General features: G+C 34.7%; 1 protein-coding gene across 2 annotated transcripts in view; it reads right to left on the bottom strand.

Annotated features, from left to right (window-relative positions):
- CCC1 (cation-chloride co-transporter 1) overlaps nucleotides 1–16104 on the bottom strand; it is a 108769-nt gene that overhangs the window by 31595 nt on the left and 61070 nt on the right. For both annotated transcript variants that reach the window (XM_089811526.1, XM_089811525.1), the window contains exon 6: nucleotides 6752–6852. In XM_089811526.1, the coding sequence (XP_089667652.1) occupies nucleotides 6752–6852 (101 nt within the window). The remainder of the gene's footprint in view (nucleotides 1–6751; nucleotides 6853–16104) is intronic.

Here is a 16104-nt window from a genome sequence, read left to right as displayed (position 1 = left end):
TTCTTCAATCATTTTCCTTGCCCATAATGGCCTTTTCTTGATATTAGAGATGGCTCTATTTTATGTGTCCGGTAATAGTTCATTCTCTTCTAATATGTTCTCCCTCTAATTTTTAATTTGTAGATTTTCATCTAATATTGTGATGGGCTCATCTTTTGTACTAGAGGATAGTTTTAAGGCAGTGTTTTCTTCAAATTTGACATCTTTGTTGATTTCAACTGATCATTGCTCAAGTATATAGACTCTATACCCTTTTCTATTTTCACTATACCCAACAAATATTCCTTTCTTCCTGGATGGTGCTAACTTGGTTCTCTTTTCTTTAGGTATGTTAATGTAAACAGGGCAACCAAATATTCTGAGATGAAGTAGGTCAGGTATAATTCCTGTAAAGGCTTCTTCAGGGGTTATGTTTTCTAGGATTCAGTGCAGGCATCTGTTTTGAATATATACAGTAGTATTAGTGACCTCAGCCCAGAATGAGAAGTGTAAATTTTGATCATGTTGCATGGCTTTTGCTGCTTCAACAATGGTTTTGTTTTTCCTTTCTGCCACCCCATTCTCTTGAGGATTATAAGGTAGAGTAAACTCCCTCTTAATCCCAACAGAGGTGCAGAAGTCTTTGAAATTTTCAAAGGTGTATTCACCCCCATTGTCTAATCTTAGAGTTTTTATTCTTTTTGACGAATGCTTTTCCACAATTGCTTTGAACTCTTTAAATTCTAATAGAACTCCATTTGATTCTTTGACCTTTAGAAAGTAAGTCGAGGTTTTCCTAGAGAAATCATCAATAAAGATTATGTAGGTATGAGCATCCTCCTAGAGAAAGTGTTGGCATAGGTCCACACAAATCTGTGTGGACTAGTTCTTGAATTGACTTAAATTTGTGTTCACTTGGAGGAAAAGATCTTTTTACATTCTTTCCTAGAGCACATCCTTTACAAATGCCTATATGGTTTGAATTTAAGTTAGGTGTTCCAGTGGTGATTTTTTGGTAGTGTACTGAATCCAATATGTCTGAGCCTTCTATGCCATATTTCATTAGGGTTTGTTCCTTCTAAGCCATTTTTGTTACTTAATTATTTAGAGCTTTCTTTTGGATGTTACACAATTTATAAAGGGTTTCATCTCTAGACCCTAGGTGATAGCATTCTTAAGGTTGAGTTTTTAGGCCAGTACAAAACTTTGTATTCATTAAAGGTGACTTGAGACCCTTCATCTGCAAGTCCAAAGATGGATACTAGATTCATTTTTATGCCAAGTATGAAAAGAACATCTTTTAATTTTAGAGTAATCCCAGTTCTTAGTTGTGTAGAACAGGTCCCAATTTCTTTTACTGAATAGGTGGAGTTATCTCCAATGGTGACTCCTTTAGTGAGATAATTTCTAAAAGTTTCAAACTTGTCTCTGAATCATAATATGTGACAAAAAATTCCGTTGGATTTCATCTTACTTGATAGAGCTGAGTAGAATAATAGATTTTCTTCCTTTTCTGTTTTGACTAAGGAGGCTAGAAATTTTTCCCTTTTTGGACAAAGTCTGAAGATATGTCCAAATTTCTCACACTTGTAACATTGAACTTTGGAGAAGTCTTTTCTATTGTGATTATTGTTTCCTTTTCATTGATCATTTTTCTTCCTTTTATGTTTAAATTTTCTCTTCTTCCCTATGTTATAAGAGATTGAGAAAAGACCTTGATTTTCTCCCTCTTGATTTGAAATTATCCCTCTAGAAATTAGTCTTGATTCTTCTAAGGTGCAATCATTTTTAAGCTGATCAAAAGCTGGTATTGAAGGTCTACTGACGACTTGGATGAATGCTTCCCAAGATATAGGTAGTCCTCTAAGTACTATTATGGACATTTCTTGCTCTTCTACTTTGTTTCCAATAGAAGATAGTTAATTCTTTATTTCAGAAGTTCTTCCAAAGTAGGATGAGATTGACTCTCCTTTATTCATTTTTATATTCATAAGTTGATTTTTTTATGTAAGCAATCTACTTGAGTTGTTGACCTCAAATGTATCCTTAATTGTTTTAAATACTTCAAATGCTTTCTTGAGATTTGATATGTAAGGAAGAATATGATCTTTTATTGAATCAACAATGATTTTCCTGGCTTTATTATTTCACCTTTCAAAGTGGCCTTTTCTGCCTCGTCTTCAAGTATTGAATTGTTTGTTTCAATGAATGATTCTAATTCCAATTCTTCGAGGATTGTTGTAATTTGAATTTTCCATGAAAAGAAATTTGTTGCTCCTGCAAGCCTATCCTCGACTCTTCGCCATGATGTTTATTTTAAAAAATTAGTTTAGCAATCTCTCTACCAATTTGGCTCTGATACCATGTTAATTTATAAGATCGATTTGGTGGAGATAGAAACTAATTAATATTGTCCTGATTTCTTTCTTGAAACTTTGATAATTACGTTCCTTTCAATTCAATGATGTGATCGAATGGTGAACATTAAATTTCTCTTGAGAGCAGATCAACTTCAGATGATCGAATATGTATGGCACTGATAAACTACTGAATAATATGAATCATATATGTGTGTGTGTGCACAAAACTTATTGATCGAATGGGAGCGGATGGCAAACTGAAATGTATCGATCGTTGTGTATTATTACATTGCCTTGTATTGATGTTTTCCATCAGTCGTCAAGAGGTATTAAATAGAGTGGGAAACATGCCCATTATATGATAGTCGATACTTGATCGATTTTTTAAACAAACTGACTTGACCATTATTTTAAATGATATATTAATATATGTTGACGATAAATATTTATATGTATATGTATATGTATATGTATATGTATATGTGTGTGTGTGTGTGTGTGTGTGTATTATCATATATTTCTTATGGAATTTTCTTCAATTCACTATGAAGCTAATTTATCAACATAACTTAGCAATAACAATCAATATAATCATAAAATATTCCCTTCAAGTGAAATGGTTCCGCTACCAGCAACCTTAGTCACAATAATCACTCTTGACATTTTCCAGAATTGCACAGATGGTTTCTCTGATTACATCCCTTTGATTAACCCCTGATATTGATGTTTCTCCAGCAAAAATTGAAACAATCCCTATTGTTACTACATCCGATACACTTCACGATAACACTTCAGATTGTGTACTTGAATCCTACGCAACTGCTTCTCTAGCCACAATGTAATCACACCAGTGCATCTGGGCATCAAATTTTATTAATGTCGCATGTTACCAATAGCATATTATTTCTGTGTTGTGTTCTCTACACATAGAACCGATTCAACACAATGCATACTGCATTTATAATAAAATAGCGACCACCAAATACATAATCGCCACTTCTAATTGAGTGAAAATCAAACACTTAAATACCAACCAAAAAAACTTTAAAAAGCTCGACCATAGGATAGTCAAACTATATAAAATATCAGCACCAAAGAAATATGATTCCGCCAAAGGCATACGAAGTCACAGGCAGAGATGGAAATCTCAATGCAGAGGACAATCTTCACGGAACTCAAACGCAGAGTTTAATTTCAAAAAGAGATATTAGCAACCACAATCAAGTGTTAGTTCAATCACTGCAAGTCTACTACAAATATCAAACTGCAGCTGCCAAAGCCTTTATTGTATTAACTCTCCACAAAGAGGATGGAAGGGAAATTTTATAGTATTTTTAGTTTCAAACGATGGCCCATAAGAAATGCTTGAAATTTAAAAATATTTCACTCAGATAAACTCTTTTCAAACAAGCAGTAGAAACACCTTAAAATTGTTCTTTAGGAATTGCATATACCTATTATTCCATCTAAATATTTGTAACTCAGTTCTGTTGAAACCTCTAACTATACCAAACAGGATGGCAGGTTCGATGCTCTAATACTATTGTAATATCTTACTAGATATTTTTCCAAACCTTTTCTCACAAACAATTTCAGAATACAGGAGATGATTTATGCAATTTAATATTAGCAAATAACCAATAAAATACTCATGCAGAATACCTCAGAATTCATTATTACATTATAAAAAAGCAATACAATAGCATGCATAGAAATCCAATCTTACAAATAACAATAACAGCCAGATTGGAAACACAGAGAAGAATATGCAACTCCAATGTGAATACTGATGTGAATCCACCACCAATGTTGAACTGGGTTAGCATCCGATCCGGCAAGAAGACCCTAAAGGTTTCTGTCCTCACATTCTAGAAACTGAAAGCTAAAGCTTCCCTTTGCTCAAAGAAAAATCTGAAACAATCTCTGAAAATCCAAGCATACCCAAAATGAATTAGCTTCCTTCTTTTTATGCTCAATACAGTGACCCTTCAGCTTCCTTCTCTTGTCCTTCATCTTTTTCTTCTTTGTCACTTTTAACCCACTTTATAATATTAAATTGACCCATTTAATAAATTTGCATTAAGCTCCCATAAGCCAAATTTAATATTTTATGAAATTGACTATTAGGGATTAGAGACATTACACACATTATAGATGTTCTCTGACTAATATCTATTAATAAGAATTTGGATCCTCATTTCTCAATGCCACAATAATAATATATAATTAATTTCTTAATATTGCAATAACAATATATCATGTTTAGAAATTCAAACATGTAAAGAGTTTGTGGGAAGAGTGAGAGAACAACAAGAAGGTAGGCTGAAAGTATAAACTATGAATATGCCCTACCACCACCACCTCTCTCAACATTCCCATGTCCATCTCCGCTATTTTTTCATTCAACTTTTTGTTCATTTCATACATCTTCAAAGTTTCATCTATGCATTTCAGCTGATGGGACTACCATTCAGAATCACAGTAACTCTCCCTTAACGAAGCTGTCTCCAACAGGAAATTCAATATGCAACCAAGATTGGATATGTAAAAAACAGGATCTCTGATAGAGACAACAAATGATATTATAGACTAAACAGTCTTGACTCAGAATTACTTACAATCTGATGTACTAAATCTGATAGTATGTGTTATGTCGCTCTTCCTGTGCAGATCTTTGTAACAGGACAGCAATGGAGAAGGAGCAATTATGATCTGATCAATACCTTTGTCTGCTGAAGAGAGAGATCGCTGTGACTGAGTATGCCGTGTGATTGATATCAGTCTACACCAATGTCTCCATATTAAATATGTAAAGCATCATGTCCTCGTAGAAACATGACTCTACGTGGCCAATGCCCACAAAGGGTCATGTCCCTACATGGACATAATCTTTGATCAAAACATAACCGATAACCATTTGCTGTACTAATAAACACATTCAGATTGTCTCTTCTTATTATAAGAGCCCGATTAGTTAAGGAATGTCATTTATGAATATATATATATATATATAATTCTTATCAAGAATATAAGACATAAAACAAATGTTCATGTAGAATCATGAATACATATACTCAATTTGATGTGTACTTCACTTCTACTGAAGCTACACTTTAACAGGATATTCTCCATCTGCATTGGCAATTAGCAGGTACAGTTTTGAATCTGCAAGGCTTGCAATACCAGTTAATAAAAGAATCATGGACTTCTGCCCAAGGCACTTTCTTCAGAAACTTTGCTATTGTTGTAAGGGACAAAGTTGTGTTTGAGTGGATGGTGGGGCAGTGTACAATCTTCATGCTCAGGCAACCATGGATAATACTTGGTAAATCTTGTCCCTCTCTAAAGAAAATTTGCACAACCCCATTCATGGGGAATTTATAGATGTCAATCTAAAGCTGGATGTTGTCAGCCAGATTCTCAATGACCCGTAAAATTTCAGTCATGATTAAAATACCATTATACAGGAGTCAAACGCCACTTTATGCTGTCCCTATCTCATTTATTCTTAAAAAAAATAAAACTACTAATAAAACAATTGAAGGAAAACGATCTTGCCTGATGAATCTACTGGAAAGAAAATTGTGAATATGAGAAATTTAAAAAAAATTATGCTGCAAAATATTTCAAATGCTTGATCTCCTTCACTTCTGTCCAATATGGATGTAAAGATCATAGAAAAGTTTTACCAGAAACTTTCCTGCAGAAGAAAATATAAACATTAAAAACTGTTTGCTTCTTTAATCTTTTTTTTACTGCCCAAGATCTTATCTCAAGAGAAAATTACAAACTTTATAAGGCTATGTTGTGTGCTGCTCTTGGTTGCCAAGCTGCTTTGGCCTCGTGGATGTTCTTAAAAAAAAATTCAGTTCGCTTCTCTTCAATAGAGGATAGAAAGAAAACAGGAAGCAACCCATGAGCAGGTCGAGCACCTCCACAGCTGGAGGGCACACCTGGTGCTAAGCCAGGCTTGATTTCTCATGTTTCAGTTCATGGTCTTCTTGGTAGAACTAGGTACGATTGTTGTAATATCTAGCTAGCATAGGATTACATCTCCACCTTTCCATTGCAATAAGTATACAAGTTTCCTTATAATCCTTGCTTGTGGCAAGATCAAAACTCTGTGATACATTAATTGCCAAATGTTTGTTTAAACTTTAAACTAAGTTTCTGTTATAATTGTTTGAATATCAATAGGTCCGTTTCATCTAACAAAAAAAGAAAAAAGACAATGGCCACTTCAAGGATGTAACAATAAGGATCACCTACTCTGTCTCGGGACCCTTCAACTATCACAGGGAACAGATTTTATGCATTGCGAATTTAGATTAGCCCAGTGGGGTTACTTGAATTAAATGGACAATTATAATTGCTATTAGAAGAAAGGAAATAAATGGATATAAATTGCTTACAGTGCACCCGCGATTGCATTGCCAAGGAAGAAACATAAGCCTATGCTTACTCCAACCTCTGGACCCAGTGCTCTGCCAATAAGGTAATAAGGTCCACCACCCTGAATTTACAGAAGACATAAAAACTTCAATGACAAGTAAATGGTTAAAAACCGTTGATATTAAATGACTAGAATGCAGTATTGTAATCCTGTTCTCTCAAGATCATCCAATACAAAAACATACCCAAGGTTTGATATATTCAATGTGATTTAGAGCACACACAAATACACAACATTCACTAAATCTAATGCCTGCAACATATTGTCTTGCTGATAAACTTCAGCGAAGGTCTGTTATCAATAAATAACAAATTCCCAATAGACCCAATGTGTTAAAAGCAGAATTGCAAGGAAACAGATACAAACTACTGTTTTTCAAGACCTAAAATGAATATTGCTGGGGTCCGGACACAAAAGTCATATAATCTGTAACAGAAGACTTTCATTACTTGGAAGTTTAGAATTAATATAAATTCATTGATGCTATTCCAAAATGTGTGTGTGTGTGTGTGTGTGTGTGTAGTGTGTATAAAAGGAATACACTATCATTAATAATTATATTTAGAAATTGACTAGAAACTAAGAACTTATATAAACTAGATCTAACATAAGCCTAAAAAGCAAACTAAATTTGATTTAATTTCAATCTAGCTTAAAAGAAAAGAAAAATAAACAGAGGACGTCTAACTTTTCTTTTTGCTAGAAAATGTGCTGAGGCAGTAGATATAAATATTGGAAAATTACAGTGAGATGTCTCGGCCAATCTATAGTGGACCATAGCTACCACTATTGAAAGTCATTACTACCTGTCTTTTTAGTTGTAAACAAAAAGGGCTTTCTGCCATTATATGCTTATCCATCGTAATTACATTACACGCCATGCAGACTTACAAGGAAAAACCACACTTGCATGCTCCCAGCCAGACTACAGAGAAACTAACAAACAGAGTGAAATATCGAGTAAGAACCAAAGGAGCCATCAGAAGGAACAGTTATCAGCAACTATTAGCCAAAAACTGCCCAACCCTATATCCACATACCTTCATAGAATTATATCTCCATACTTTACCAATTCCATTACCCCGACTGATACTCTCACGTGCAACCTCTTCTATAGAGTCCTCACAATGCACATTGCAAAGGCATCATTAACACTATCATAATCATTCTTGACATATAAATGCAACTGAGGATAGAATTCATGCACCTTTAAGCATTGAGCACTGCTCCCAATCGTTCCTTTGAGGCTCAATCCGATATACTTTGTATTTCAAGGTAGTAGGTGGAAGACATAGGAGCTCATATATAACTTTCTTAACTGCTCCAGATACATCAGTTGCTCATTCAGGTTGTTGCTAATTAGTCCAACCCAATCCACATCATTGAATCCCCTGACTACCTATTCAATGAAGTACCACATCCATGCCTCGAACTCATAGGACTGTAGAATCCCAAATATCTTGATCAACATCATGACTAAACTGCTATACTCACACTGAAGATTGAGCCAGACTAGCTCCTTAGACAACTTGGAATGGTGGGCTCTATTCTTCTGCAACCATTTACTATTTATGATGCTTTCGCAATGTTGAATCCCAACAGCGAATACTCTAACTGCTTGCTCTTTTGATATCAGTGTCATCTCCTGAAATGTAGGAATTCTGAATGTTTCGGAAATGGCCCATGGAGAAAAGTTTGCTATAACTTTTCCATCTAAATCCCTGATTGTTATGTCATTTGCATTGTAGTATCTTAATTATTCCAAGATTAGTTATGCATGTTGAAAAGCTAGAAGAAAACCTATTACAGCCACAATTTTATTGTTTACAATCTGGGTTGCCAAGTGGGTTGGTTCGTAATCATTGTTTCCAAACATCCTCTTGTTGAACTCGCTCATGTCCAGACATTCGAGGTTTTTGACACCAACATCTGCCCATTTCGACACTATCTTGGATTCAAGATAAAACCCCCTTTGCTTGTTCTTGATCAGTTGCTTTCCAGTCACACTTGTTTCTTTGGGTAAGAATTGAAAAAGAAAACCCATATCTCTTCTTCACAAAACTTGTCCATGGAGGGAAAAAAATTGAATTTTATTAAAAACTTTGCATTCTCTCTCTAGGAGATTCTTTTCCTCCAAATATTCATGTCTTTTAACTAACTTCCAAACTTACTGCAAATTTTTTCCTTTTCTGGATGTCACAGCCTCTCCTAACTTTTTCCAACTGAAAGTGACTTCACACAAATCAAGGAACAACTTTCTCTCTCCAATATTCTTCCCTCTCTCTTGTCAAGATCTTTCACACTGCTTCAAAATTTTGTCAGAAATTTACTAGAATCCTCAAATATTCCTCTCAAACTCGTTTTTCAATCTCTGTGGGTGAGAATGTAAAAGGGACTCTCTCTTATATAGACTTTAAACCTTTAAAAAATTACTTTAATGGTTGTGGAATAAATTAAGAAAGTGGCTTCGTTTTTCTTACAGGGTTCCATTTTCAAAGAGATTCATCGATGAAGAAAATATCTCTTGAAACTCAAAATTCCCAATTGTGACGGCATATTCCCAAATTGCTTCATCTTCTCAAATTTTCTTCAACTCCTTTCATTTGGAAATCTCCTAATTGTTGTGGTTTTGAACTTGCTTTTGTTTTCCATTTTGATATTCTTGAAGTGATGAAGGCTTTATACACTTGGATCCTTCAAAGTGAACTTGGGTTTCTTGTGATCAACCCTACTACTTCAGCCTCTATCAAACCTATGGCTATCTGTGTTTTAATTTGTTTTTGCATTGTATATTTTTTGTATTTCTTTGAAAATATATTTTTTTTGGATTTTATGCAGATAATTAGAAAATATACAGATATGCTTGCATAAAAGGGAAAAAATTAAACTAATTTTCAGTGCATTGCGTTGGAGTGCTATCTTACTAACTAAAAGATAGATACAAGCATGAGAAATTGATTTATTAAATTCTGGAAATATAATTGCAGCTGAAAGACAACCTGGAGTACAAATGCAGCGCATGAAAATTTTCCAAGACCCCTTCAAATTCAGTAAGCAATGCACTTTTATTACTAGATGCCCAATACTGGATGATGAGAGCAAAAACTCAAGGCATTTTTGTCTAGAAGCAAAACGCCTTGGCTTTGGGACTCACATGGGACCTAGAATGTTGTATGGCCTCCCTTGAGATACAAGAATTTCAGTCACAAAATGTTGCAAACAGCTGCTATATGTCGGCTATGGACTCACTCTTGATCTAGCATTCAAATCTTGCAAAAACTTCAAGCAATTTGCACAAATTGGACCTCTGAATTAAGCCCACAGTCGAGCAATGATTTCAGCTGGTCTTTCACAGCCTCAAGATTGCAAACCACCTCAGTGGTCGTTCAGATTCGGGTTTGAGATTTGGGTTTGAAATTCATTCAAAAAAATTCCAGGGGGGGTTCAAGTTTATTTGGGGTTCGTCTGTACAAAAACATGTTTTTTTTAAATATATGTGTGTGCCTATATGCAGCAGCAAATAAGTTCATACACCACCATGATAATAGTAAAGCAACATAGCAAAGTACACCACCATATTTATGTTTCAATTCAATAGGATATTAATTGCATCATTTAGCCATACCTACAACATGATACACTTGCTAAGTCACATGCATGGAACAAATTTCCAAATGAAGGTTTAATATCCCCGTCATAAAATAAATAATATGTAAAAACTTTATATATGGGACCACTTGATTTATTATATCTTGGACTCACATCAATTTAGTTATTTCCTATGTTACCCGGAAACACGTTTCCACCTCTAAGACTCAGGTTTCAAAAACAGGGACGGTTTCGGGGACAGGGGGACGGCAGGAAACGTTTCCAAGCCGTCCCCACCTAGATAGGAAAATCGGAAACACATCCCCGAAACACAAGAATCAGTCAACGAGTTTCGGAAACTTGTTGACTGTCCCGAGGACTGCATTTTCGTTTCCTAGAGGTTTCCGGGACTTCTAAAAAAATTTCCGATTTTTACCACAAAAATTAAATAAGCCACCTGCGGACCCCGCAGCTTCAAATATATTAAAAAATAAAACTTTTAATATTTTTTATATAGACTTAGGTTTGTTAATATAATAATAACTCAATGTTTTCATTTCCTATCTTAATGTTTTATTATATATAATCATAACCTTGCATCCATTAATAATAATAATAACTATATACTTCTGCTGTTACATGATCCATTATCACCACAAATATCATACAGATCTCTTTATCTTTTATGGTTTAATTTATATTACAGATCTAGTTTAATTTAAAAGTTTAATTGTTTAAGTCTTAACTTTTCAATGTTTTCATTTTGCTGAAAGTTGATATTTTTCATTGTCTCATTTGATTCATTTCATGACTTACTAATGGTATTGTAAGTACTTAGATGATGATTGAAAGTGATTATTTGAATTTTCTTAGATAATTGAAAATGATGCTATTTAGAATTTTGATTTTCTATGACGACTCAATTAGATGTTGATTGCTATGCCCTATGATCATTGATGAATCAATATTTGATGAATGGAATTGATAATTTTTAACTATGTTGCTGTGATGAATGTAGAATTGATGAATATTTTTAAAAATTCAGATATATATATATAGCCATCCCCTGCTGTCTCCTATTCCTACAAGAAAAAAACCGTCCCGAAAACTCGTTTCCCTGTCCCCCTGTCCCCTCGTCCCGGAAACTTGGGGTAACATAGGTTATTTCCAGAGGTGTTTGTCGTTTCTTGTGTCAACACTTAGTTTCTCTCTCGACAGTGTATATATGTTTGTCAGGTTAAATTGTTTAGATATTTGAGTTGGATTATTTTATTATGTTGCAAATTCATGTTGGGTCTCACTATTGTTCGCCATTTCAAAAGTGGAAGATCTTGCCTACTTCGCTATTGTGTTTTCGGTGGGATTCAACCCTTACCCGATTCCATTATCCATAATACTTTGCTTCAGGTGTAGCACATCTGGAGCACCATCTTTGTCTACTAAGATAAATTCTATGTTCAATGACAATTTGCATACATTCCTTTTCTCTAGCGAATATCTTTGTTGGTGAATATGTTGTTTCATGGCATCCAATTAATAGTGTGCATTTGTTTTGGCATCTCAACCATTTTCAAGAACTTCAATCATTTTTCCTAACCATACGACCACCTAGCCATATGGCTTGCATGCCCTAAAGGTCATATACAAACTCCATACCCTTCAACTTTGGTCCAGACATCCAACCACCATTGTACGACATTGACTTGGTTGGTCGTACAACCTAGCTCTACTTGTCCCTATAGCCTACGCGATTCATACCATGTATCTTCATTACTGTATGAAGCTACACCGTACATCCCACTAGGTATACCTCAACCACTCCCTCATCGCCATACATGCCAACATCCCACCATACGCACATATACGCAACCGTACGGATTTGAGTCTACCACTATCATACGGAACAACCTTAGAAGAAGTTCAAGAATGGTTATGAGAAGATTGGAGGAATGCAAACATGGAAGGGAATATATAATACAAAGATTACATGGAATTAAGAATGAGGTTTTCTGGTGGCAACAACTATTGGTATTTCAATGATGATCTCAAAAGAAAATTAAGTAAAGTGAATCTATCACCATTTGATGGATCTAGATCAATAGTGGCACAAGTATGGTTAATGATGGTGGATACCTACTTCTAGCTCAACCTAATACTAGATGAGAAAGCTATTAAATTTTCTACACTCCATCTAGAGGAAGTGGCACCATGGCATGGTTACTCTCGGACATGACTGATAGATTAGATCACTAGAAAAGATCCAAAAGTCAATTTTAAAGAATTCGCACATCTAAGGAAAATTGGGTTGGTGGACATTTACATCACGGAGTTTCAGAGACTTTCCATACTCGTTACAAACTTATTAGAGAGACCGCGAACCGTGCTATTCATGGATGGCTTAACAAACCGTTGAAAGGATGGGTAAAAGGTTTCAATCATGTCACCCTCTCAGAAGCTATAAAGGAGGCTCGAAGCATGGCATTATCTTCAACCTCATCATCTTGGAGTTACTCGCACAACAAACCACCATTGGCTCCAAAGGAAAAAGACAACAAACCCACCTAGAAGAAGTCTACGTTGGATGAAGCCACTAGACAAGAACTTAGGAGGAGAAAATTATGTTTCAACTATAACGAAGAGTGGGAACTAGGACAAAGATGTCAAGGAAAAGGAGAAACACACTACATTGAGGTCATGTCGGATGGTAAAGAAGAAATGGATGATCAATCACCCAAATGGGATAACAAACAAGAAGTAAACCTAACCGCACAGAGAGCAGAGCCACGCTCTTACGACATGTGGGAACTATCGCTCTCACAGGTACTCTGAGGTGCACAGTCTTCAAGGTACTGGGAACCCTCCAGGGATGGAGGATCATTGTGACATTGGACAACAAAGCTACTCTAAATTTCATAAACTTGTCACTTGTAAAGAAAAGGGGTTTACTTATAGAAGCACATGCGGGTTTCAAAGTCAAGGTAGATCAAGGAACACTTTTATCATGCACAAACCTAGTTCCCCGATTGAGTATTACCGTGGGCAACTACACGGTGACTGAAAACTTTTTTATAGTGGATTTGGATGACATGGAGGTTATACTCTGTATCCAGTGGATGATAACTCTGGACGAGTACAAACAGAGCTGCAAATAGATGGAATTCACTTTCGTAATTGATGGAAAGGTGGTCCTTAGGGGGGTGGCAAATGAGGATCTGAAGAAGGTTTTAGCTTGTTGGATAGAGGTCATCTTCAAGTATGACAAGGCATGAAGGACACATAGTGACCCCATCGTACATATCCAAAAAGTGCTCTACATAGTAGGCAATCCATGGACGGGGCCCCCCCAGAGGGTTGATCTATAGGTCGTACGAATATACTGCCTATAAATGAACATCCTAATGTGTCTATTCAACTCTTGTTGGGAAGGAAGGAGATGAGAGGGGGCATCCAAAGAGAACTGGAAGGGGGGAGGTGTTCAATCTCAATACACACTGAGCGGAACAGGGTAGAAACCTGAACATACCAACAATAGGCCCAACCAATGGGGTCGGTATCCACAATCTCCTCTGAGAAGCATTAGGTGCCCCTCAGCTGAGTTTGTAAAGCAACAAAGTCGATGGAGGAACCAAACTAAATCAAAGATGGCTCTAAGTCTGAGAGGATGGGCCCCAAACTCAGCCAAATCAATACTAGGAGGGATAGACTAGTGACACCTGATGATGCGTTGAAGAAGAAGGGTTTGAACTGTCTCAATCAAAGCCCAGTTTGACTAGATGAGAGATGGCCCCCAAACCATTGCACCATAAAGCATCATTGGCCCAATCAAGGAGTTAAACATATGAATCAAGGAAATAACAAAATAGAATAATTTCTCAAGCTAAATGGAAGTCGAATCTCCTTTGAAAAATGGCATATCAAGGCAAGGCTTAAATCAATGGTGATTAACCCAATAGCAATAAGACTTGATAGTTAATTGATTCAACAGAATAGATGGTCACAACAAATTTGAATTTTTTTATCACAAGCATTTTTTTAAAGGAATTGTATATAACACTATCGATTTTGATCCGTTAATGATTTTGAAAAGTATACAGTTAATAATTTCTAATGTTACGCTATACTTAATTATATCATACCAAAATATTGAATTTTTACTAGCAAATATTGAGTTTATTAAATGTAAGCATTGATAAAAATACTAAATACATGTAAAGATCAAATAAATAATAAACGATAGTAAACTTAATAAATAATAAACTTATAAAATAAATGAATTTCCAAATATAATAAATAATAGATATAGATAAGAGATAAAATAATGATGAATAATATTGAATTTAATGAAAAATAAACATATTAGTAATGAACATAGTTTATAAATGTTGATATTGGAATAGTGTGATGGTTAGGTTGTAAGTTGTCCTTGCCATCAAAGATTAAACCATAAACATATTAGTGATGAACATAGTTTATAAATATTGATATTGGAATAGTATGATGGTTAGGTTGTGAATTGTCCTTGCTATCAAAGTTTAAACCACACTCAAGGATGAGGTCCCCCATTTGTGACTTTGTTGGTTCATAGCTCCAGTCAAAAGTATTCACCTCTTTAAAAAATAAAGAATTATAAATAGTTTATATAAGATTTAATTATTTTTTACTTGATAGATAGATGAAATTCATGGACTAGGGGCCTAGCTTGACTGATTGGGAAGAGCTTCTTGTAGTAGACACAAGGTCACAAGATCTAGTCTCTCCCTTAAAAACATAGTACTATAGGGTGTGTTACGCCAATGTCACTAATCACGTTAAAATTTTTACCAAGCACACGTCAACTTATGGGGGACCAATCAATTCCTGCAATCTAAAAAAAACTTCATAGATTTTTTAATAGTACTGAAATTAACAATAAATAATCATAGCAAGGAAATGCCAAGACTTTCCAAATGCATTTGGTAGATTAGCAATGATTCCAGTCACAAATCATTGCTTTAATGAAATATCTTTAATATGAGATGTCATAGACTTGTTAGAAGATGAAACCAACTTGGCTCTGCAAGTTTCCCCAATACAAGTAATTTGAGATCCAACTTATCAATATTATTTCCCAATAATGATAGCATAGGCAATCAAAATATATGAGGCAATGAAGCCATAAAAAGAAGCTCTGAGCTAACTCCATTATTTTTTCTATTCCTAATTGATAATTAAATCTCAATTAAGAAGAGTGTCATATCTACACATTCCAAACGTAGCTAAGAATCTATTGTAAAATCGGGAATAAATAGGTATGGTACCCAACCCCTATGTCACAAGGTTTGAGATTATGTTTAAATTTGGATGAATATTGACATGAGGAAACAATTCAACAAAAATTTTGATTATATTTGCCATGTACAAATTTTAACATTTTTAAAACATAAGCAATAAATTCATAGAAATAAAGCAATGATATGTTAAATTTGAATACATTCTAAAAATTGAAAAACATTATAGCATAAATATGTTGAAATTTTTAATTTTAATATTATTTTTATTGATTAGCGACATTCTAGGATTGCAAAATGATATTAATATGACGCAAAAATTAAAAATTGTTATCTATTCAAAACAAACCATACTAATCCTAGAACACCCTAGCCATACTTCTATACTATTTCCCCATATATCATATAGTTACAAAATCCCACCTTACACAAGTTTTATACATGGTGTTTTACAAAA

Source organism: Cupressus sempervirens, chromosome 11 (assembly GCF_028749045.1).
Source record: "Cupressus sempervirens isolate cs-2001-9-10 chromosome 11, ASM2874904v1, whole genome shotgun sequence".
In the NCBI taxonomy this organism is placed as follows: domain Eukaryota; kingdom Viridiplantae; phylum Streptophyta; class Pinopsida; order Cupressales; family Cupressaceae; genus Cupressus; species Cupressus sempervirens.
This window is presented reverse-complemented; position numbering and strand designations above follow the sequence as displayed.